The 23,698-nt window shown below is 47.4% G+C and overlaps 1 protein-coding gene across 3 annotated transcripts; it reads right to left on the reverse strand.

Moving 5' to 3' along the window:
- Positions 1–286: 286 nt before the first annotated feature.
- ZSCAN20 (zinc finger and SCAN domain containing 20) lies at positions 287–23,542 on the reverse strand. 3 transcript variants are annotated; one of them, XM_029949340.1, is made up of 8 exons: positions 23,513–23,542; positions 15,525–16,045; positions 10,750–10,936; positions 10,223–10,299; positions 9,858–9,942; positions 7,439–8,125; positions 5,015–5,440; positions 287–3,884 (listed from the first exon to the last, which is right to left on the reverse strand). In XM_029949340.1, exons 2-8 carry the CDS (start codon positions 15,927–15,929, stop codon positions 2,629–2,631), a joined length of 3,123 nt encoding a protein of 1,040 aa, XP_029805200.1. In that variant the 5' UTR covers positions 15,930–16,045; positions 23,513–23,542; the 3' UTR covers positions 287–2,628. The 3 variants fall into 3 exon arrangements, with proteins under 3 accessions (XP_029805200.1, XP_029805198.1, XP_029805199.1); XM_029949338.1 differs by having other exon boundaries at positions 5,015–5,443; XM_029949339.1 differs by lacking the exon at positions 23,513–23,542 and adding an exon at positions 23,419–23,501 and having other exon boundaries at positions 5,015–5,443.
- Positions 23,543–23,698: the final 156 nt, after the last annotated feature.

Genomic DNA, 23,698 nt, shown 5'->3' on the forward strand with positions numbered 1-23,698 from the left:
TTCCTAGCACAGAGATCCCAGGGGAAATGTCAAAGTAGACGTGTGGAGAAGGCCAGCAGACCAAGGAGCCACCTGTTACGGACAAAAGGCAATGCCCCATAAGTGCATACATCCACTCACGTATGGAGAACCATGGAGAACAGCGAAAGGAAGAGGTCAGTCCAGCACAAGGGGTACGAGACAGGTGTTCCAATCCTCCCCGCAGCTTCACTCTGATTTACACCCCTCTTTCCTCCACGCTTTGAGTGCAACAAGGAAGATGCCAAAAGAATCCAAAACAGACTTATTTTTTCTTTGTTTAATCAATAATTTATTAACTTATCAGGCCACTGTATCCCAAAACAGGATTTGACCAGCCTTAAGAGATAACACCACCAAAAAACAAGAGAAAATAGTAAAAGATAAGGAAGTGAAAACAAAGCCAGACAAAATGAAGTCAGGGATCAATGCACAAACTGCTAACCAAAGGGGCCTGCTCGGTTTTTCGAATTGGATCTTGAACCTCTGAGTCTCCTGGTGGCCAAAATTCATCCCATTTTCATGTCACTAAGATCAATCACCAATGTCAGTTTTCCTAAGAAATTAGTTGCTCAAGGAAAGTCCCTGGAGAGAATGCCCAGAATGTGCCGGAAGAGCTTAGCGTGACCTCCAATCCAGCTAGCCTCACCTCCTCCGTTTCCAGGAAACTCCGGGACCGGGGTCGGGGCTGGGGCTGCATATGCAGTTGTGAACAAGCCCTTTCCCTATCGGCTGCTGTCTGAAGGGGCATTCTCCGGTCCTGCCCACCCCTTCCCGCTGAAGTCGGAGTGAGGGCTTCAAAGCAGTTCCTCCCCATCACCAGGGCATGCCCTTGACCCTCATGCTCATCTCCTTTGCCTCTAAATTTCCAGAAGCTACTCTACGGTCTGTGGATTCCCCCAAAGAACTGAGGCCAGGCCATGTTCTATGTGGAAGGAAGAAGGGGAGTCCTCTTCCCTGGATATCACATTTGTCACCTGGCACCACAGTGGGGCTCCCTGAGCCACAGCTGCACCACTCAGTACTTCAAAGCTTCTGCACCCTGGCCCCCAAAGGGGGTTACCCTCCCCACAAAGTGACAAAACAAAAATTCCTTTTTGCAGCTGGGAGGCAGAGAGCTATCCCCAACCCGGGGTGCCAGAACAGAATAAAGCAGGGAGAACCCAGGGCGCCCCGAGGTCCTGACCGCTGCATTTTTCAGCATGTGAAGACCCAATGGCCTCATGCTCCTTCCTGCAGGATGAAATTGTGCCACGCAGCTGGACAGCATCCAGTGCCCACTCCGTGGGAGCACACCAACTCCTCCCACCTCCCCCTGTGCGGCCCTGGCATGGCCATCAGAAACAGCTTCTGCCAACAGGGAAAGGCTTGGGGAGGAAAAACCACAGACCCAAGTTTCTGTAAGGCTTAACATTCGGTTCAGCCAAGTCTACCTTGGGCAGGACTGACTCCCTGAGGAAAGGGAAACTCTCAAACCCATTTCCTTCCCTGATGTAGTATCTCATGGGGAGAAACATCACTGTGGTTACATGTTTTCCATCTCAATCCCCCCATATCTCTCACCCACACTGTTGCAAAGATGGAAATCCACAGCTAGTGCTTTAATAATAGCCCAGCCTTGCTCAAAGCACTGCCAGTTCTGACCAGCCTAGTCCCTTTGATCTTTAGGGATTCTCGGTTTCCATAGTTGCTAAAAGGAGAATTCATAAAGGAATTTTAGTAGGAAATGTGGTCCACAAAGTGCTTTGGGATCCTCACACCTGAGTTATCTACCCGAATGCAGAAGGGGATTCAGGAGAATGGTTGGGAACACCTCAGGCTCCAGAGACAGACCTGGTGAAAGCTTGCCTCTGCCATTTTCAGCTGTGCCACCGGGCAAGTTACTTAGCTTTCCCTAGCCTGTTTTCTCCTCTGGGAAATGGGGAGACTATTAGTACCTACCTCCTGGCACTGCCATGAAGAGCAGATGAGATAATGTGTACAAAGTGCTTAGCACGGAGCCTGCCAGAGTAAATGCTCGATAAATACCAGCTACTTTTGCTACTGTTAATAATTATTAAGGACATCACTGAAGTTCCTCCTCTTTGCTGAGGTCATGGCAGTCTGCTTTAGGCCACTGATTCCCAATAATGCCCCTCTCACCAGTCTCAAAGCTCTCCTGTATAGATACACCCCAACTGAAATCCACCACGCGTGAGAATTTGCTGATGTATGCCAACGGAACACACACACACCTGTGGGCAGTGCAGAGGCACAGCGAGGTTTGGAATCGCTGCTCAGGATGACTGACTGACCTCTACTCCCTACATCACCAGTTCAGCTCGAACACTCATCAAGTCCTCAGGTGACGGCAAATATAAGGAGGGCCTAAGGATGGCACAGGGCTTTTTACAGGAGAAAAACAAATTACACTTAAGAAAAGTGCCTTCAAATCCGGATCCTTAGCATCTGTAATTCACTTCCAAATAACCTGGATTAGAGCAACACAACTTGCATGGGTATACACCACGCTTAAAAATTCAGAAAGCTCCTAGCATACATCTTACGATCTCGGGAGATTTCAATACGCATTTATCTCTTTTGCTGTGACGGAGAGGAGGGAAAAGCCTCCTAGGATGCCTTCCCTCCTGCATGGGTTCTCCGGTGGGCGCTGAAGTGGGAGCTGTTGTTGAAGTCTTTGCCACACTCCATGCACTTGTAGGGCTTCTCCCCGGTGTGGATTCGCTGGTGAATGATAAGACTGGAGCTCTGGTTAAAACACTTCCCGCACTCTCTGCACTTGTAAGGCTTCTCGCCCGTGTGAATCCGCTGGTGAGTAATGAGGTTGGAACGGTCACGGAAGAACTTTCCACACTCCAGACATTTGTAGGGTTTCTCTCCCGTGTGCACTCTCTGGTGTGTGATGAGCTTGGAGCGCTCACTGAAGCCCTTCCCACAGTCCACACATGTGTACGGCTTCTCCCCAGTGTGGGTTCGCTGGTGGTTGGCCAGCGTGGAGCTCTTACTGAAGCTCTTCCCACATTCGGTACATTCATACGGCTTCTCTCCTGTATGAATTCTTTGGTGACTAATGAGGGCAGAGCTCTTAGAGAAGGTTCTTCCACATTCAGGACACGGATAAAGCTTTTCCCCTGAGTTGGTGCTGTGTGGGCCAGAATTCAAGTTCTTGCTGGCACTTTGAGGTTGTCCAAGAGGTGTCTCTTCTGTAGAGTTCCTCCAGGGAGCACTGAAGGATGGGCTTTGGCCAAAGTTTTCCCCAGGCTCCCGACAATGGTCAAGATTGCCCCCCAAGTGGATTCTCTGATGTTTCACGAGGTTGGAGCTCTGGTTGAAGCTTTTCCAACATTCCCCACATTTATATGGCTTTTCCCCTGTGTGGATCCTCTGGTGGGTGACAAGGTTGGAATGATCGCTGAAGCCTTTCCCACACTCAGGGCACCTGTAAGGCTTCTCTCCTGTGTGGATCCTCTGGTGGGTATTCAGGTTGGAGCGATCGCTAAAGCCTTTCCCACATTCCGGGCATTTGTAAGGCTTCTCGCCCGTGTGGCTCCGCTGGTGGGCGATGAAGAGGGAGCTCCGACTAAAGCTTTTCACGCACGTGTCACACTTGTAGGGTTTCTCTTCCAGGTAGAGGCCTTGATGGTCGATAAGTTTTTCTAAGTCCTCTTCAGAAGAAGATTCTTCCCACTGCTCCTGGGGGGGATTTCCCCACTGGCCTTCACCTTCACCTTCATTTTCACTGTCTTGCCCCCAGTCATGTGGGTGGCAAACATCCTCTCTAATACATTTTGATACGGCTCCAGGCAAATCCTCAAAAATACCTTGCTCTGAAATCTGGTCTTCATCCTTATGCCTCATCTCAAAACCTGAAATACACAGAAATGCAATTTTTCTTCATTCATTATTTAATATGTTATATATGTTATCTTGTGGGTTGTGAATTTAGCTAAAACAGGTTTATATCTTATATTTTCTATCTCACATCTTATAATGTGACTAATGTGAAACTGCTCAAGTTCTGGCGCATATATAAATGTCTGACCTGCGAAGTAGAGAACAGAGTCTAGAACATGGTGACCCCGCCAAGGGAGCCGTGAGGTCCAGGCCACACACACAACCAGCTAGTCAGTCTCTCTGGCCAACTTCCCCATCCCTTACTCAATAAAGAACACCTCCCCTATGACCGAGCAATAGCACTGCTAGGGATTTACCCAAAGGATACGGAAAGGCTGATGCACAGGAGCACATATACCCCAATGTTCATAGTGGCACTTTCTACAATAGTCAAATCATGGAAAGAGCCTAAATGTCCATCACCTGATGAATGGATCAAGAAGATGTGGTTTACATATACAATGGAGTACTACATGGCAATGAGAAAGAATGAAATATGGCCATTTGTAGCAAAGTGGATGGACCTCGAGGGTGTCATGCTAAGCAAAATAAGTCAGGCGGAGAAGGATAGATACTATATATTTGCACTCATAGGTCTAACAGGAGAAACCTAACAGAGAACCATAGGGAGAAGAAGGGAGAAAGAGAGCTGGAGAGAGTGAGGGACACAAACCATGAGAGACTACTGAATACTGAAAACGAACCATGGACTGAAGGGGGAGGGGGTGGGAGGGAAGGGGGTGATGGTCATGGTAGGGGGCACTTGTGGGGAGAAGCACTGGGTGTTACATGGAAACCAATTTGACAATAAACTATTAAAAAAAATAAATATAGAACACCTTCTTCTTCTAGTACATTCCATATAGCCTGTATCATGTGAAATTGAATAAACTCTAGAATTTACCAAAAAGCCCCAGTAAAATCAAGACCTGACTGGGCAATTACACTAAGCTAGACACTGAATCATCTGAGCAACCCACAAATGCTTTTCCTAGTCAATTCCATTCTCTCTTGTAGTTCAGAGGCAAATGATAATGAGTCACCCCCTTAATCTCTCTGCCTGCCTGTGGATTTGGTGGACATCGAATTACGCCAGGCTTACCGGTATCTAGGGTATCTGGACATGGGGCTGGAGACTGGAGGCCATCTTCCTCTGCCATCACGTCCCAGGCCTCCTGGTCGTCAGCCTCAGTACTGCTCTGCCCAGACCTGGAGAGACCTGCTGCCTCTCTGAGGGTTCCCATGGCTCTGCCCACAGTCCGCGCCCTCATCAGTGAGTCCAGCTCCTCATAGAAGGGGCAGGTCCCTGGTGGGTGGCTGCTCTTGGCTTTCCGGTAGCTTCGAAGGAGGTTTTTGAATCTGTAGCGACACTGCTCCAGTGTCCGCAGGAAGCCTTGTGCACACAGCCGCTCTGCGATGGCCCGGTAAACCTGGCGGTTCTGGTGACAGGTGCGAAGCTTTTCAGAGAACGGGGACTCACTGAGAATGGTCAGGAAGGCCTTGGTCTCCTCGTAGCCCCAGTGCACACCTGCTGTCGGGAGTGAAGAGTTCAGAACTGTGAGGCATAATGAGACTTGCCCGGGTCTTCAGGGATCGGGGGCTCCCGTTCCACTAAATGCCTAGAGCACCAGCAATGGAGAAATTTCCCAGGCACCTGGGGCACCAGCAATGGAGAAATTTCCCAGGCACCTGGGGCACCAGCAAAGAATATCCCCTTGCCTCTCAGGGGTGTGCCAGAGCCTCCCACCCCCACCCAATTCTAAGACTTTCCATTAACTCTTGAATCTTAGCTGGAAAAGACGTAGGTGGCCATGTTATACCACATGACCCCGTTTCTAGCTTCAGCTGATTGGTGTGGGGAAAGGCCTGTAATTGGTATCCAACAGATTTTCTCTATACCCGTGCAATCCATATCCTCCATTTATTTTATGAACTTTCTTCTGAACAAACATGGGAACTGAGAGTCCCCAGACAGAAATGGAACTCAAATAATGTTGCAATATGGTCCAACTGAGGATGCCCTTTCCTGTTTTTGGAAAAATGAAAACAGTGTTCTGTTTTCAGTTTCTCTGCAGGTAAATGATGCAGCCCAGGGAGGCAGAATCGTGGAGGGAAAAACCACATAAACATGGAGGCAGGAACTCTGGGCTCTAATCCTGACTCTGCCCCTACCTCACCGTGTAACTTTAGATAAGACACTTCATCTCTTGGGCTTCAGTATTTCCGCTTTTACAATGACTGGGTGTTTCCCAAACATCACGTGTTCAACTATATGCTGTTGTGCTTTCTGTTATATATTAAATATTTCACTCAGTATCTTTCCTTACCTAAACTTTACTGTAAAATCACACATTGATGTTCTCATGCACATTAAAATTAAAAGTACAATAGTGTGAGGCACCTGGGTGGCTCAGTCAGTAAGGTATCTGATTCTTGGTTTTGGCTCAGGTCATAATCTCATGGTTTCATGAGTTCAAGCCCCACATCAGGCTCTATGCTGGCAGCATGGAGCCTGCTTGGGATTCTCTCTCCCTCTCTCTGCCCCTACCCCACTCATGCTATCTCTGTCCCTCTCAATAAAAAAAGTAAACATTAAAAATTTTAAAAAAAAAGGAACACTCGTGTAACACTATGACCATCCCATATTCCTAGTGACACACTTTGGCAAATATAGCTCATGGGTCTGAACTGCACAGATCCACTTATACAAAGGATTTTATATATTTATATATATATATATATATATATACATATATATATATACACACACACACATATATACATATATATATAATATAGTAGTGTAAATATATTTTCTCTTCCTTATGATTTTAGTAACACCTCTCTCTAGCTTACTTTAATGTAAGAATACACATATAATACAAATAACACATAAATACATGTTACTTATATTATCAGTAAGGCTTCTGGTCCATAGTAGGCTATTAGTAGTCAAGTTTGTGGGGAGTCAAAAGTTAAATGTGCATTTTCTTTTTTTTTTAATTTTTTTTTAATGTTTTATTTATTTTTGATACAGAGAGAAACAGAGCATGAGAGGGGGAGGGGCAGAGAGAGAAAGAGACACAGAACCGGAAGCAGGCTCCAGGCCCTGAGCTAGCTGTCAGCACAGAGGCTGATGCGGGGCTCGAACCCACGAATGTGAGATATGACCTGAGCCGAAGTCAGAGGCTTAACCGACTGAGCCACCCAGGCGCCCCTAAATGTGCATTTTCAAATGAACAGAGGATCAGTACTCTAACCCCTGCATTGAGCAAGGGTCAACTAATACTGAATTATCTTGTTAAAATCCCTTAAGTTTTTAAAAGTTTGCTTCTATAACTAAAAAAACTCATTCTAGGAAACTGATTATCGGAGGAAAGAGGCAGAGTCTGAGGACAATCTAGGGAACTTAATGCCAGTGGCATCGATCTAGACTTGCGATCCAGTCTATGCCCTGAACCCAGAGAGCAGATGTTTGGCTGGTAGGAGAGTTGGAATCTGGATCCACTAACCCCCTTGTTCTTACCAATACGACTCTGGAACAGAGCTGGGTCCCCCAGAACCCTGGGCTCCTGGACGGACTCATCAGCGGCCCGGCCATCACCATTACACTCTTCTGCTGTCTCCTCAGGCTCCCAGCCCTCTTCGTCCTGCTCATCCATCTCTGCATCGCTGTCCCCCAGCCTGGGGAGCGTCATGGCCTCTCCTGGGCCATCTGTGGCTCTGATGGCCGTCCGCGCCCTCACCAGGGCCTCCAGCTCCTCGTAGAAGGGGCAGGTCCCTGGTGGGTGGCTGCTCTTGGCTTTCCGGTAGTTCCGCAGGAGGTTTTTGACCCTGTAGCGACACTGCTCCAGTGTCCGCAGGAAGCCCCGAGCCCTCAGCCGCTCTGCGATGGCCCGGTAAACCTGGCGGTTCTGGTGACAAGTCCGGAGCTTTTCGGAGAAAGGAGACTCACTCAAAATTGCCAGAAAAGTCTTGGTCTCCTCGTAGCCCCAGTGCACACCTGACACCTTCATGTCCTCCGTGTCCCATTGGTGGTTTTCCTCCCAGGCCCTGGAGTCTCTCCAGCCCGATGCCTGGGCTGGTTTTGTTTGCTCATTATCCAAGTTGTAATCTGCAGTGCTCCTCTTCCCAGAGTTGATAAAGCTCGGACGCCAAAACCCTGGTCCTTGCTCTCGCTGGCAGTTGATACTTGGTTTTGAAACAGGAGCCCCTAATTGAAAGAAAGAAAAGAAAGGATTAAGTAGAAATGACACTCTGAGCAGAGTGCCCATCCAAAATGCCCCGGAAATAGAGCACTGCCCTGCACGCAGCTAATGAGACATCCCCATGCCAATTCCCACCATTAACTGACCTGTTTGCTTTCTTTGTTGTTGCTATGAAACATATCAGAGTGAGTGTTACTGGTCCACAAATAGGCACGTGGCCTAAACTGGCCCAACCTGAATGAATGTAATAGCTGAAGGAAAGGGTCCCCCCCTCACTCATTCACTGTGTGTGTGTCTAAGAAAGAGAGAATGGGAGAGAGAGACTCCCTCTTACTAGAAAACTTATGAGCCCAAATGCCACTGGCATGTATCTTCTGTTTATGACACATGATAACTTTAGTGCAAAGCTGACACTGGGGGCGGCAGAGCAGACGAAAAGAACGTAGGGTCTGCGCGACACCGCACAAGCACTTTGTACTGCGACTGGAGCATGTCCTCCTCTCAACGTGCGAAAATGTGAGAACGCATATTTCCTTATTTTTTTAAATACTTTGAATGTCTAAATAAAGTACTGCTGTCCCAACAGCTCCCAGCCCTAACAAATGGGAATCCTTTCATTAAAATAAATATTTGAGAGGGGGTGCCTGGGTAGCTCAGTCAATTAAGCATCTGACTTCAGCTCAGGTCATGATCTCACAGTTTATGAGTTCAAGCCCCGCGTCGAACAAAATGGGAAGCCTTTCATTAAAGTATATATTTGGGGGGGGGGGTGCATGGGCGGCTCAGTCAATTAAGCATCTGACTTCAGCTCAGGTCATAATCTCATGGAACATGAGTTTGAGCCCCGCACAGGGCTCTGTACTGACAGCTAGCTCAGAGCCCGTAGCCTGCTTCAGACTCTGTATCTCCCTCTCTCTCTGACCCTCCCCTGCTTGCGCTGTCTCTCTCTGTCTCTCAAAAAATAAATAAACATTAAAAACATTTTAATACATAAATATTTGAGGAAAACTAGATGAGAAAGAGTTGAGAGCTAAAAGAAACTTAAGGATTAGCCGGTTCAGCATTTCCCAAAGTTTGTTCCATTGAACATTATCTTCCCCAGAGATCACGATTCAGGTAAAAAGGAGTTATACTATCAGGCAAGCGGCCCACAAGCTTCCCGTGTCTCCCCTCACCGACAGGAGGCGGGCCTATCACTGTCTCTTCCACTTTCTCCCTCCGTCATGTCTAACCTGTCACGCTGAACTAGGCTCCGCAGGGAAATGGTTCGTGTGGGCTTGGCTCCCGCGGAGCCGCACCTGCGGAGGCAGGAGTCGGTGCTGGCCGTGGGGGCTTCAAGTGCTTTGAGCCCCGTGACGTTTACCTTCTCACTGTGGTTTAGTGTGTCACTCTCATGGGCTCAGCTCACTGGGGTCGGCCCCTGAGAGACGGACCCTGTTTGAGGCTGACAGGACTGGATTTCCAAGACAGCCCTAGGACCGCGCTGAGTGCACTGAGGAAACGAGGAACAAGCCCCCAGAGGCAGGCCCTGGGAAGCCAGCCGCCAGCATCCATCCAGGCAGACCCCACGGCCCACCCCTGCCACCGGCGCCAGCACAAAGCGCACGTGTTCCTCCTGTGTCCGAAGCTCCAGACTTCGCAGAGCCCCAAGTCTCAGGGGAGTGAGGAATCAGCCTCTGGGAAGTGAGTGAACCAGAAACCCGACAATATCTTCTCTCGAGGGCACGGCTGCCTTACCCAGGGACATGCTGTTCCCATCGCTATCTCCTGGGGGGTCCTTGCAGAACTCCTTCTCAGTGTGTTTGCCGGGGCCCAGGGCTTCCTGTGAGATGTACAAGACAAGGACCTCAGTTGGAAACAGCCTGGGCAGGCGACCGAGCCCCAGGAAGGATAACGGACGCAGGGACACCAGGTGTGAGGCCAGCGTCATAAGGAGCAGCATGACCATGGACAGGCCAGCAGACTGGGGGCCAAGGGCAGAGGCTAACACCCCAGGACATGCCCTTCTGCCGAGGGTACAGCACAAGGAGGGGAGCAAGGCGCAAGGGCACAGGAGGAGTAAGGGCAGGTAGGAAAGGACGAAAGGACGAACAGCCGCTCACCTGGGACTCCGCAGTCAGCTCCCAATCTCCAACACTCCCCGTCTTTGGGAGAGTAGGGACTCGGGGAGTGAGGACGGCTGAGGAGAAGAAGGAGGCTCTGAAACCCAAGCTCTGGCTCCCAAGAACCACCCCTCCAGGGTCCAGCTCTCCAGGCGCCATGCTCGTGGCAGGCTGGCACTGTCCTGGTAGTCAGGGCAGATGTCCCCTTTTACTTCCCTTCTAGAGCATCTGGCTCCTAAGCTGCCTCGAGAGATGGGCTGTGTCTAAGATGACACTTCATGCTCCTGCAATCAGCACGTGGCCCCAGTCCCGGCCTGAACCTGCTGCGTGACTCAGCGGAGCTCCAGCATCGCTGGGGGCTTCCCCTCCTTGCACAGCGCTTACCTGCCTTACTTCTCAGCGTGTCTGTCAGACACCAGTCTACCCCCAGCCTTGAATTCTGCACGTCCCTGCTCCCTGTGCACCGTTCCCTGCCCCCTCCTCCCCTCCCCTCTCCTCCCTGACATTCCCTGATTCTTGGTACTCACCACTTTCTTTCGAGGACTGTGGCACCATCTTGGTGTTTAGATGCTCAGGAAGGTCAGGGCATGAGTTCTTCACCCACTGCCTCTGGGACTGTCCCTCGGGCCAGCGATTCGCTGCCTGCAGCAGACAATGCTGAGATTCCTGCATTGCCTTTAAGGACCCAGTCTCTTCTGCACACAAGGCCAATTCCTACACATAGACAGTCAAAATTCCCAACGGTCAGTTCAGTAGACCAATTATGGTAGGATAGGGAATGTTCTTTGGAGTACAGCTGTGGTCCAGAGGTTAACAGGCTATTTTTAAGATCCAAAGATGACTCAAAGTATGAAAGCAAAGCCATGAGACTGACGTTAGTCAACAGATCAGCACTTATACCACAAATGACTACGGTTTTGTTCAACACAGGGAAACTATACAAGCGTCTCAGTGAGGCCGCTACTGTTCCAAACATTTCTGAATCGTAAAGAGATAAATCATGTAAAATTTTCATGACACTAAAAACTAATCTCTAAACATCAAAAGTGGATTAACTTTTTAAGTTATCAAAAACAGACGAGAGTTAGCCAGGTATACTTAAAAGACAAAAGGAAACATAAAAACAGATATGCCAGTAGCTGAATAGAATTCCTGCTAAAAGGCAAAGAAAATTCAGAAGCAAATATAAGAAAAAGGGGAGACAAACAACTGCAGATGGAATTTGGAAATGAAATAAAAGTATGTGCTGCCTCGGAAAGGCACATCTACTCTTCAAACAAAAGGAGGAGCAAAGATAAGGCACTGACACTTGGAAGGAAAACAGAAGTGGCTGCTTTAAACTCAATGTAGAAGTTCAGGCAAACGAGTACTCAGAGATACAGGGCATATATATAATAAAAGGGAATAATCAGTTAAGAGAGGACAGTACCCATTCAGCATTATCAGTCATAAAGTTCATTTCTTATCTGTCTTTTGGTTCCAAACTGAGAGATGGAGGCTAAGATGTTACTTCCTGGCCCTAAAACCCAACAATGTAACAATCTCATTGCATTATAGAAACTTTAAAAAACGTGTTTCAATTTTCTCAAAAGGTATTTTCAATGCTCACATGGTTCAAAAATAGAAAATATAAGGGTACATTTAGTGAAAAAATCCCATCCCCACCCTGTCCCCATCCCATCCCCACCCTGTCCCTGTCCCATCCGCCCAGTGTCTTTCTTCCCCTACTCCTCCCCACAGGTGACTACTGTTCTGCATCCTTTCGGTTATACACAAGCATCGTCTTCCTATTTTACAAAAGGTAGCAATTATACATTGCTCTTTTGACTCAAAATAATAACATCCATCTTCATCAACGTAATGAGTTTGCCAAACTTCCAGAACTCCAAAAAACCTTTGGCTGATGTGTAAACTCCAATCTGCTCTCAAAGAGAGGGATGTTTATCCTTAGATATACAAGTATGGGCCCAGAGCATAAAAATCCCATCCAAATGAGGCCAACCACCAATGTCCTATGTGGATCGCAGGGAGCAAACGTGCTTATCAACATTTTTCCATGGCGGTTCATGGAAAGAACAAATAAACCTGTTATAGTTATAATCCTATGAGCAACTGCAGGACTAGACTCCACAACGATCCTCACTCCAGGCTCTAGCTCCTCCAACTACTGCCATGCCTATGCAAAGGCCACTGTAGACACAGTAAGGAGATTCAAGAGACAAGGGGAAGGGAAAAATCGGTAGAATGCTGGTTGGAGTAGGGATGAATAAAGAATCCATCAAAAATGCCTGTGCACCACACAAAGCCTGCACATGGATGTTTACAGCAGTTCTACTCATAACTGCCGAAACTTGGAAGCATCCGAGATGTCCTTCGGTAGGTAACCAAACTGCAGTACACCCAGACAATGGAATGTTACTCAACGCTAAAAAGAAATGAGCTATCCAACCATGGAGACACATGGAGGGACTTTAAATGCACAGTATGAAGTGGAAGAGGCCATTCTGAAAAGGCTACATACATACTGTATATTTCTGACTAGATGACACTTTGGAAAAGGAGAAACTATGAAGACAGCCAAAATATGGATTATTATCCATATGGATAATATGTGGAGCACAGAGGATTCTGGGGCAGTGAAACTATCTTGTATGATACTATTATGGTGAATACATGTTGTATATTTGTCAAAATCCGCAGCATGTACAACACCAAGAGTGACACCTAATGTAAACTATGGACTTTGGGCGATAATGATATGTCAATGTATGTTCACTGATTACGACAAATGTGCCACTCTGGTGGGGAATGATGCGCATGCATGGGGACGGGGGGTATAGGAGAAATCTCTGCACTTTCTCCTTGGTTTTGTTAACCTAAAACTGCTTGGAAAAATAAAGTCAAAAAAATTTTTTAAATATCTATGCAGGGGCACTGGGTGGCTCAGCTGGTTAAGCACCCAGCTGCGGCTCAGGTCGTGATCTCACAGTTCATAGGTTCGAGCCCTGCCTCGGGCTCTGCACTGACCATGCGGAGCCTGCTTGAGATTCTCTCTGCCCCTTCCCAACTCATGCTTTCTCTCTCTCTAAATAAATAAACTTAAAATATATATATATTTAAAAATGCCTATGTACCTAATGGAGAGAGGGGTTCTGCAACAGGGTGACAACAGTCAGGAAGCCAAAACCCCCGCAAGAGCACAGCTGAGAGGTCTCTTTAAGGAAAATATCTTGGAGGCCATTTAGCTCAGCATTGCTGCCTTTTTCAGGAGGTTCTCTCTAAGGAACGGAGTTAGCATGCTTCCTCTCATTAGTAACCTTGCCATGTAAGATCACAGCATATATGTGGAGGCGGGGAGCTTCTTTGCTATTTATCCATTTGTTTTGACATCTGTCAGCATTCAAGAGCAGGTAGAAAGTTAAAAAATAAAAATAAAAGTCACAGGAAAATAATACATAATAGAACACATTCCATTACCTAATTTTTACCCCAATTTTAAAAGCAATTCAACCTCTGCTCAGCTCACAAGAGAATAGTCTGAGAACTTTTGGTCTAGTTCAACCTTCTCATTTTACAGATAAAGAGTCATAAAGACCTTGATTTAAATCCATTCTCAATTAAACCACTGCTGGGTCTCAAGGTCTTCATTTTCCAGCTCTAACGTCCTGAGACTTCATTTGTTTTTTTCACTGCCACTTAAGACGAAGAGCTGGTTTCTTTAAAAGAAATAATACAGGGGGGTGGGGTGATATATTAGAGTAAGGTGAACTCTCTCACACTTAGTTCTGAAACTTTCAATCATACGTTTTCTGTGTCTTCTATCAGTTTGTAAAAGAATCCAAATACCAGGGGCAGCTGGGTGACTCAGTAGGTTAAGCATCCAACGTCAGCTCAGGTCATGATCTCACAGTTCGTGAGTATGATCCCCATGTTGGGCTCTGTGCTGACAGCTCAGAGCCTGGAGCCTGCTTCTGATTCTGTATCTCCTTCTCTCTCTGCCCCTTCCCTGTCCTTTCTCTTTCTCTCTTTCTCTTTCTCTCTCTCTCTCTCTCTCTCTCTCTCTCTCTCTCTCTCTCTCAAAAATAAACATTAAAAAAGAGAGAGAGAATCCAAAAAGCAAACCCATGGACCATAAACATTTCTTCCCCCAATCTCACATCTGTACAGAGCTTTACCTTTTACAAGGTACAGAAAATCCCTGGCATTTGAAAGGGATCTTCTCAATCTATCATTTCCCCCAACAAAATGTAATTAAATATAATATCACAAAACTACTGACCGTGTAACAAGGGGAAGGAACAGGGGCATGTTAAGATGAAGGTTCTGGGTGGCTGCTCAGCCCACAGCCAGCACAGGGACTTGCTCTGCATATGCCAGCTCCAGAGGTTGTGCCCTAGAAAAACTATAAATGACATCATGGGCCTGCAATCCCTCACAAACTGTTGAAACTATGAGTGTTCGATCCACGATGCTTTCACTTCCCTCATCTCGGCTCTACCACTTAAGTTCTATAAATCTAAACAAGTCACTTACCTCTTTGGGTCTGTTTACCCATTTGAGTACCAGTGACATCACAGCACATACCTTATCGGGCTGCTGTGTGGATTAGACAAGCAATACATACAGAAAGGTCAGAACAGTGTCCGACACACAGTGAGTGCTCAGGAAATGTCAGTTACTGTCTCATTTGAGCCTCACGCCTCAGAGGTATTTTAATTCCCATGGTTTGTGGATGAGGCATCTGTTGTGCGCAGAAAGAACAAAGAATTTGGAACCTAAGGGTCTGGGTTTAGGCTCTGGTTCGGACTGACTGGGCTTTGCGAGCCACCTGACTTTTGGGCCTTGGTTTAAGGTATACGATGAGGAGGATAATGCTACTTCTGCCTACCTGCATTACTGCTTTAAGCATCCAAAGAGAGCACATATGTAAAAAGACTGTCACGTGTGAACCACAGTACAGGTCAACTGCTCCATGAATATGGTCCTCGGAGGCACTTTAGGCAGTGCTTCTGAACACTGGCTTCAGGGTCAGCCTGCCTGAATTCACATCCTGGCTCTACTGTGTAATGCCATGTGACCCTGAGCCAACTACCTTTCTTTTCTCTGCTTCAGGTTCCTCACTGGTAAAATCAGAATAACGGTACCTATCTCATTAAACAGGATTAGGGGGAAAGCACAGAAAACAGTGTCTGTTACACAATAGTGCTCAATATATGTCTGCTGGTCGATAATAATAACAACAATGCTTATTATTACTGTGGTTTTGGCAATGATTAATGCAGCCCCAGCCCCGCCACCTCACCCTCTGTCCTGCAGCCCGGACCTCTCGGTGCCAGTCCTCCACCAGGGCCACCGCCTCCTCGCCACTCTCAGGATGGCGCGCCTGTACCCAGGCCTGGACCTCCCTGGGTAGGATAGTAAGGAACTGCTCCAGCACCAGCAGCTCCAGGATCTGCTCTTTGAGGCGGATCTCGGGCCGCAGCCAGTGACAGCAGAGCGCCCAGAGCTGGCTGAAGGCCTCGTGGGGCCCGGCTGCATCCCTGTACCGGAACTGCCTGAAGCGCCGGCGGGAAGCCTCAGGGCCAGGGTCATGGCCCTCCTCCCCAGGTTCACCCTCTGGTCTCCACGAGTCCCCTTCCAGCTTCACAATCAGAAGTTCTTCAGGCTCCGGTTGGGGAGAGGCCTGGGCCCGGGACTCCAGGGACATGGCCACGGCCTGTTCCCAACACCTTGCTTCAGCTGAGCCGTCCTCGTTCAACGTCTTCCTGCATCTAAGGTGTGTACTTCCAGGGGCTCCTAGGAGAGGCGGTGCTCCCCAAGGCTCTGAAGGCAGAAGGATAAGGGACAATGTGAATAAGAGGACCCCTCAGACCTTCCACTGCCTTTGCATGGGTGGAGCTGCTCAGGCAGGACTAGGCACAGCAGGAAGACAGACCACGGCCTGGCACCCAAGCTGGCAGCCAGCACCCGCTGGAAGAGGACAGCACAGCACGAAATCCCGTGATGTGCTTAACGCCGCATTCTGGCATCGAGGCCCTCACCAGCTGACCCTGGCAGGCCTTCCTTCCTCTGCGCATGCCCAGTCTGACCTTTCCTCAAGTTGGGTTCCAAATGTCACCCCCTCCACAGGGCCCTTCTTCCCGGTCCTTCAGCTTTCCTCTAAGGGTGCTCCCCTTGAAAAACCCTTCTTATTCCATACTCTCTTGCCCAAGCCATCCATTTGGCATTTCTCCCCTCTTGAAACTGATGACTCCCAAAGCTCCAGCAAGAGCCTGCCTTCAAACCTCCACAGACCCCAAATCCAACCATCTGAGGGACATTCCCACCCAACTATTAGGCACCTCAAACTCAGTGGGCCCCAAACTGAATTCATCACTTTCTCCTGCAGACCCGTCCCTCTTCTGGAGCTCTCCATCCAGCCGAGGCACCACCTTCTATCAAGTTACCCATGCCTGGGGATCACCTTCCTCCAACATCCCCCACATCCAATTCATAACCAAGCTGCGACCTCCTGGCCTTCTAGGCATCTGCACCCCCAAAGCTACCAGCTCGGGCCAGAGAGCCACCATGCTTTTCACTGTATCAGCCTCCTAACTCACGTCCCTCCTTCTCTCCCTTCACCCCAACCCAGAGTTCTTCACTCAATGACCAGACGAGCTCAACGTCTGACCAGGTCACTTCCTGCTAAACACCTTTGGGTGACCTCCCACGTCCCTCACGATCAAGCGTGAATCTTGCCCAAGTCTGCACCTCATCTCTTTACCATGCTCCGTTGGTCAGGGCATTCCAGCCACACAGCTTGCTGCCCCGGGAACCCTCCCACATGCTGTGGACCACCTCCTTTAGGAAGTGCCTTCCCTTTCTTCACCTAGCTAGGTCTCAACTTCAATTGTTCTCTTTCCAGGAGCCCCTCCCTGTGCCCTGAAACAAGATTCAATCCTTCCTATGCCACAAGCTTCCATGCCACCTTCGTTTCTCTACCACAACCCTGATCACGCTCAATTATAATTAATTACCCACTAGATCATAAGCTGACTAGCACAGTGCTCAGCACACACAGGCAGCACTCAGAAAACAATGAGACAACAGTCAGCTCATGATGGTGACGTGTCATGAAGGGTTATAATTAATCCCCTTCCGCACACACTAGATTTTTAAATGACCTTCTAGCTCATGTCAGAAGGAATTCTTTTCTCCTTTCTATTTCCTTCTCTATCACACTTGCCACTTTCCTTGTTGTATTAAGGGGGGTGTGTATGTGGGGCCCCAGAGAGATTACGGCCTCACTGAGGACAAGGAACATAGTTTACCCCTTCCCTCCTCCACCTCCACAATAAGCATGATGCTACACACAGAAGGCTCTCCGAAAACGCTTGTTGAGTGAACAACTGGGGGTTGCTTCTTTTACACAAGAAAAACTCTGACAACACTCGTGCTGGGTGATCTGCGAAAATGAGCTCTTTGTGTCATTCCCAACAAATCCAGATGACATAAAAACACCCACTCAAAGGAGGCTATCAGCTCCTTCCAAGTGGGAATGACGCAGCCAAATTGAGAATGAAGACGGGCTGGTATTTAGATTTTAGGCGATCTGCCTGGACTGTCCAGAAACAAGGCAAGGGTGATGAAAAATAACGGCTTGTCCTAAAGACCTCTAGATACTAAGGGAGAAACTAGGAACACAACTCATGACCATCTGACAACTTCCTGCTTGTCCTTCAGCTACCAGGTCAATGTCAACTCATCTGTTAAGAGTTTATTAACATGCCCTTGTCATGCCCTGCCCCATCCCTGCTCCCCCAGAATCGCTTCCCTAGTCCTGTGTTCCCAAAGCAGTTGGCACCTGCCCCTACTATGGTGGTATCCTACACTGTTTTAGTTACCTGTTCTGACCTCTGACCGACCATGAGACTGTATGATTAGGGCCAGGACTCTATCTTACTCATTTCTGTATCCTCAGTGCCTGATAAATAGCAGAGCCATTAGAAGTGTTGTTGCCTTTTATTAAACTGGTAAATCCAGTATATCAAAAGCCTAATGGGCTATGGAAAGTCCATCATTTATATTGAGCAAAAGAATTAACTTTTTATGAAATTTCTTTTTTAGTCACAGCCTTAATTATGCACTAGTCCAAAAACATTTGTGTCACTCTCTCATACAAGGACTAATTTACAGAGTCCCACTATGTACCTGCACTGTCCTGGTACCTACAGAGCCAGCAGTAACTGGGACAGTCTCTACCTTCATGACAGTTCCTTTCTAATAAGAGAGACAGTCAATGAGCAAGCAAAGAAGTTTGTGCTCCTGCACAGAGAGAGAATAACACTACAACAAAATAGGCAATTAGTAGTTCCACCAGGCCCAAAGCCCAGAGCCACAGATTGGTACTTTCTTCTGGGAAGACTTGAAAGTCCCAAAGGTTACTCTGAAATACAAATCTGGTATTTGCAAATGACCTACCAGATAAAGGGTTAGTATCCAAAATCTATAAAGAACTTATCAAACTCAACACCCAAAAACCAAATAATCCAGTGAAAAAATGGGCAAAAGACATGAACAGACACCTTTCCAAAGTAGACATCCAGATGGCTAACAGATACATGAAAAAATGCTTAACATCACTCATCATCAGGGAAATACAAATCATAACTACAATGAGATACCACCTCACACCTGTCACAATGGCTAACATTAACAACTCAGGCAACGACAGATGTTGGCAAGGATGCAGAGAAAGGAGAACCTTTTGCACTGCTGGTGGGAATGCAAACTCGTGCAGCACTCTGGAAAACAGTATGAAGGTTCCTCAAAAAAATTAAAAACAGAACTACCCTGCAATCCAGCAACTGCACTACTAGGTATTTATCCAAATGATACAAAAATGCTGATTTGGGGGGTACATGTACTCCGATGTTTATAGCAGCACTATCTACAATAGCCAAAGTATGGAAAGAGCCCAAATGTCCCTCAACTGATGAATGGATAAAGAAGATGTGGTGTGTGTGTGTGTGTGTGTGTGTGTGTGTGTGTGTGTATGTAATATTCCACTGTGTGTGTACGTATATATACATATATACATGATCAAAAAGAATAAAATCTTACCATTTGCAACAATGTGGATGCAACTAGAGTGTATTATACTAAGTGAAATAAGTCAGTCAGAGAAAGACAAATAACATGTGATTTTATATATATGAGGAATTAAGAAACAAAACAGATATACAAGGGGAAGGGAAGCAAGAATAAGATAAAAACAGAGAGGGACACAAACCATAAGAGACTCTTACATACACGAGGGTTGCTGGTGGGGTGTTGGGTGGGGAGTATGGGCTAAATGGGTGATGGGTATTAAGGAGGGCATTTATTGAGATGAGCACTGGGTGTTATATTCAGTAATAAATCACTAAATTCTACCCCTGAAATCATTATTTCACTATATGATAACTAATTTGGACTTAAATAAATAAAACAAATACAAATCTGAAAGCTTTCCTGCTACATATCTCTTACACAGATATGAACTGCAGCCTATCCACAGAGGGAGGTCAATACAGTCAGCAAATGGCAGGGTGACTTTACCAGAGGTGACAGAAAGAAAGGACAAGGGCGTTCCTCAGTCTTAAGATGGCCAAGATGATCAGGATCAGCAGTCTCAAAGAGTACCCATCTACTGAGTGTGCAAGAGGTGCCAGGCCTGGTGCTAAGTGCTCAACATTCATAATCTCACTGAATCCTTCTGGCCAGCAGGTCAAGCGTCATTAGTGTGGAGTTGCACTGCACTGATCTGTAACTTACGTATATTAAACTGCATGCAAACACCAGAAAGAGGAAAAAGAAAAAAAAGCACATAATTTACATGGCGCAACGATTTCTGTTCACTATGTGTCTATTCCAGAATGAGCATGACTTTCTGGCCCCCAGGTTGGTCTGAGTTCCCTCAAGCCTCTCTCTGCAGAGTATGAGCAGAATGTGCCTCATACAGCTGGGTCCCTAAACACAAGCCAACTCTTTCATCTGATGTTCAAACAAGAAAACCCAGCTGTGCTGGTTAGCTTATTGAAAGACAGCATGTTGGTTTCTAGATGGCTCCTTGCCAAAGGATTTTCAAGCTGACTGTGATTTTGGGCTAAATGAGATTTTCCAAAGTCAGAGTGCTGACTTTAGAACAGAATTCTCCTATAAAATATGAGTCCACTATATCCAATTTACATATAGGGAATTGAGTTTCTGTGATGGAATTCACTTAAGGTCACACAACTAGGAAGCAGCAGAGTTGGGATTAAGCCAAGACACGTTCTTTCTCGTCATTTTTCTTAACCGCACCACATAGATCCCTCTAGGTCTGCCAATCACTCAAACCCCTGGGAAGATAGTAGGAGAGTGGAAAGAATATTAAGGCAGAAGGGAGCAAATCAGGGTTCCAGTTCCACTCCTGCCATTACCAGCTGTGTGACCTTGGACAGGCCATGTGGCCTCTGCAGCTGCCAATCAAGACTGAAGCTTACCGGAGGAATGCATGGGTGGCTCAGTCGGTTAAGCGGTTACGCTTCCGACTTTGGCTTAGGTCATGATCGCATAGTTTGTGGGTCGAGCCCTGTGTCAGGATCTGTGCTGACACGCTCAGAGCCTGGAGCTTGCTTTGGATTCTATGTCTCCTTCTCTCTCTGGCCCTTCCCCACTTGTGCTAGGTCTCTCTCTCTCTCTCTCTCAAAATAAATAAACATTGAAAAACTATTTTTAATAAAATAAATAAATTAAAGACTGAAGCTTACAGCTTGACCCTACTCAGCACTTGCTCCAGATTCCCCAATTCGTATGGGGGCAGGAAGACTTGAGTCAGTGGCTACACATGTAAACGCCTACAGGGGCCAAGCAATGTAAATCGGGAAATGAGAGGAGCAGGGGCTGTGACGAACTATGGCGCACCAGAGAGAACACTGGCGGAGTTCCCAGGCCGCCTTTTTCCAAGAGAAGCTAGAACTCTGGCTTTTTATATATTGGCAACCTACTCAAAAATTGTTTCAAATACCAAGACTAAACAGAGGACAATGATAGCCTTCTTTCAGCACGGGCTGTTGTTACTTTACCGCCTTTCAAGCTAAATACTCTAAAGAGCTCTTCCACTATCTAGGAAGACCTAGAAAGGGTACTCAGTCCCCTAAGCAATGAGCGATAGGTATTGACTGGGTCAGGATCCCTTTACAAACACAGGGAAGAAGCTAAAAGACCTCCTGGCTCCTGGGGTCTGGAGTATGGATGTGGACATATAAGCCCACCCACCGAACAGTGGGATGGTAAGAGAGCTGCCCCAGTGCCATGGGAAAGGCCAAGACTGGTCTGTGACCTCCAGAGAAGGAGCCCCCAAAGGCTGTCAAGTGTATTTACGATGGTCCAGGCTACTGCTTAAAGTAGCTTGATCTCACATTTAGGGGTTTAAGCCAGGGAGAGCAAATAGGCTTCATGTAAAGCACCAACTTCAGTCAAGTGTGCTAAGGACAGAGTCCTCAGCATTGTCCATGTCAATATCTGAATCCCATGTCAGTATGTGTGGTCACCAATTAGCTATGATCGCCACACACAGGAAGAAAAAGTGGCAGCACACATTCTATGCATTTGCCACCCCTGGCTTAAACTCCCATTAATATCAGATCAGCATCCAGCAAAGACTAAAAGCTCGTGCCCTTAGAAATCCACTAGAAGAAACAGTCTTTCAGACTGGCATAACAGGGGCACTTGGGTGACTCAGTCAGCTGAGCGTCCAACTTCAGCTCAGGCCATGAGCTCACGACTCATTCGTTTGAGCCCCGCAACAGGCTCTGTGCCAACAGCTCAGAGCCTGGAGCCTGCTTCGGATTCTGTGTCTCCCTTTCTCGCTGCCCCTCCCCTGCTCACGCTCTGGCTCTCTTTCTCTGTCTCTCTCTCTCTCTAAATAAATAAACATTTTAAAAAAAATTTTTTAACTGGTATAGCAAAGCTCACCTTGGATAGTCATTTTTCACATATTCATTAAGTATTTACTGATTTACATGATTTACATCAAGTATTTACTATCCTGGGCTGGACAGTGAAGAAATGAAGGTGACTCAGAAATTGTTCCTGCCCTGGATATGCTTATGGTCTAATGGAAGAGACAAAAAAAGAAAAAGAAAAGAAAGAGGAAAAAAGAAAAAGTCACAAGATAATTATGATCAAATGTGGTAAATGCAGTAAAAGAGGTCTGTGGGAACTGGGGTGGGGGGGGGCGACTGAATCAGCTTAAAGAGAAACTGAACAAAGTTAACACTCAAGTTGGTTAGTTGGTACTTGGAAGAATGGTTCTCCTGGAAGAAAACGGTGTGAAAAAGTGTACTCTAAGAGAGAACAGCATACATAACGGTGGAAAACCAAACAGCTTCCCCAAGAAACGTTAAAAACCAAGATTCGGCTGCAGTGGGAGTTTATGAAAAGTCTTGACTATCGCGCTAAGGTGTTTGGACTTAATTCTACAAGTGACAGGAAGGGTTTTTAAGCAGAAGGAACAATCAGATTTGTGGGTTAAGTAGGTGACGCTAGCTACAACGTGTTTTTCCAGGCTGGGGAGGTGAAAAGATGGAAGCCTTGTGCAAAAACCCAAACCAGAAAAGGGGCAGCTTTAGGGCACATGAAAGAAACCGAAAGGTCTGAATATCCCTGGGTGTGGAAGAATGCAAGAGGAATCAGAGCGCCAAAGTGGAAGACGGTGCCATTCCCTTCCATCCTGCAGAAGGGAAGAGGGTGCTGATTTGGGGCGCAACACAATGACCAGTCCCACCTACTGGGTTCCAGAGATCACAACCATTAGAGGAAGTGTAATGGGATATCAGATTTGCTACGTCTGTCGAGGCAGGCGGGTAGAGGCTGGAACACGATTTTTAAGGTCGGGCTTCAAGTTCAGGCCTTTTTCTCTTCACTTCTTGTCAGGGCCCAAGAACCTTCTATCCTTCCCTCTGTGGTCCTCTGTGGTCTCCAGACCCTTCTAGGACTCTCCCATCTCCAGAACCTCTCTCGGTCTCCTCACCTACATACCTTTCTAGAACCCTCTTCGCTTCCAGGACCTTCCATCTCCCTCCTCATCCCCGACCCCTCTATGACCCTTCCCATCTCCGCACGCTTCATCCTCTGGCCGCCCCTCACCCCCACCCCCGTCCCCCCAAGAAAAGCTGCCTTCCCCCTCTCACCTTCCCTGGCCCTCTAGGACATCACCACGTCCTAAGCTTCCAGCCCAGAGTTTGAGTCTCAGCTGCCCCCACCCCGCCACCCGGACTCACCCACCGAGACACCCACTTCACAACAGGGCGGAAGTGCTCCGGGGTTCGCGCAGGGAATGCTGGGACGCGGAGTCCGACCGGTGCCACCCCGTGAAGAGAGCGTCTAAGACTGCAACTCCCAGAAGGCACCGCGCGGATGCGCGCGGCCTCCTCCGCAAGCTCCCTTCCAGATGTCTTCAGCCAATAGATG

The sequence above is a fragment of the Suricata suricatta genome, chromosome 8 (genome assembly GCF_006229205.1).
Source record: "Suricata suricatta isolate VVHF042 chromosome 8, meerkat_22Aug2017_6uvM2_HiC, whole genome shotgun sequence".
Taxonomy (NCBI): Eukaryota; Metazoa; Chordata; class Mammalia; order Carnivora; family Herpestidae; genus Suricata; species Suricata suricatta.

What these genes read in the sequence shown, in the direction of transcription:
- ZSCAN20 (XM_029949338.1), bottom strand. Translation starts at nt 15,929, where the DNA reads ATGTCCCTGGAGTCCCGGGCCCAGGCCTCTCCCCAACCGGAGCCTGAA. An exon ending in TGGGAACAGCATGTCCCTGG is followed by an intron (nt 8,126 to 9,857) that starts GTAAGGCAGCCG and finishes TCTTTCAATTAG; the next exon opens with GGGCTCCTGTTTCAAAACCA. An exon ending in TCTGTTCCAGAGTCGTATTG is followed by an intron (nt 5,444 to 7,438) that starts GTAAGAACAAGG and finishes CACTCCCGACAG; the next exon opens with CAGGTGTGCACTGGGGCTAC.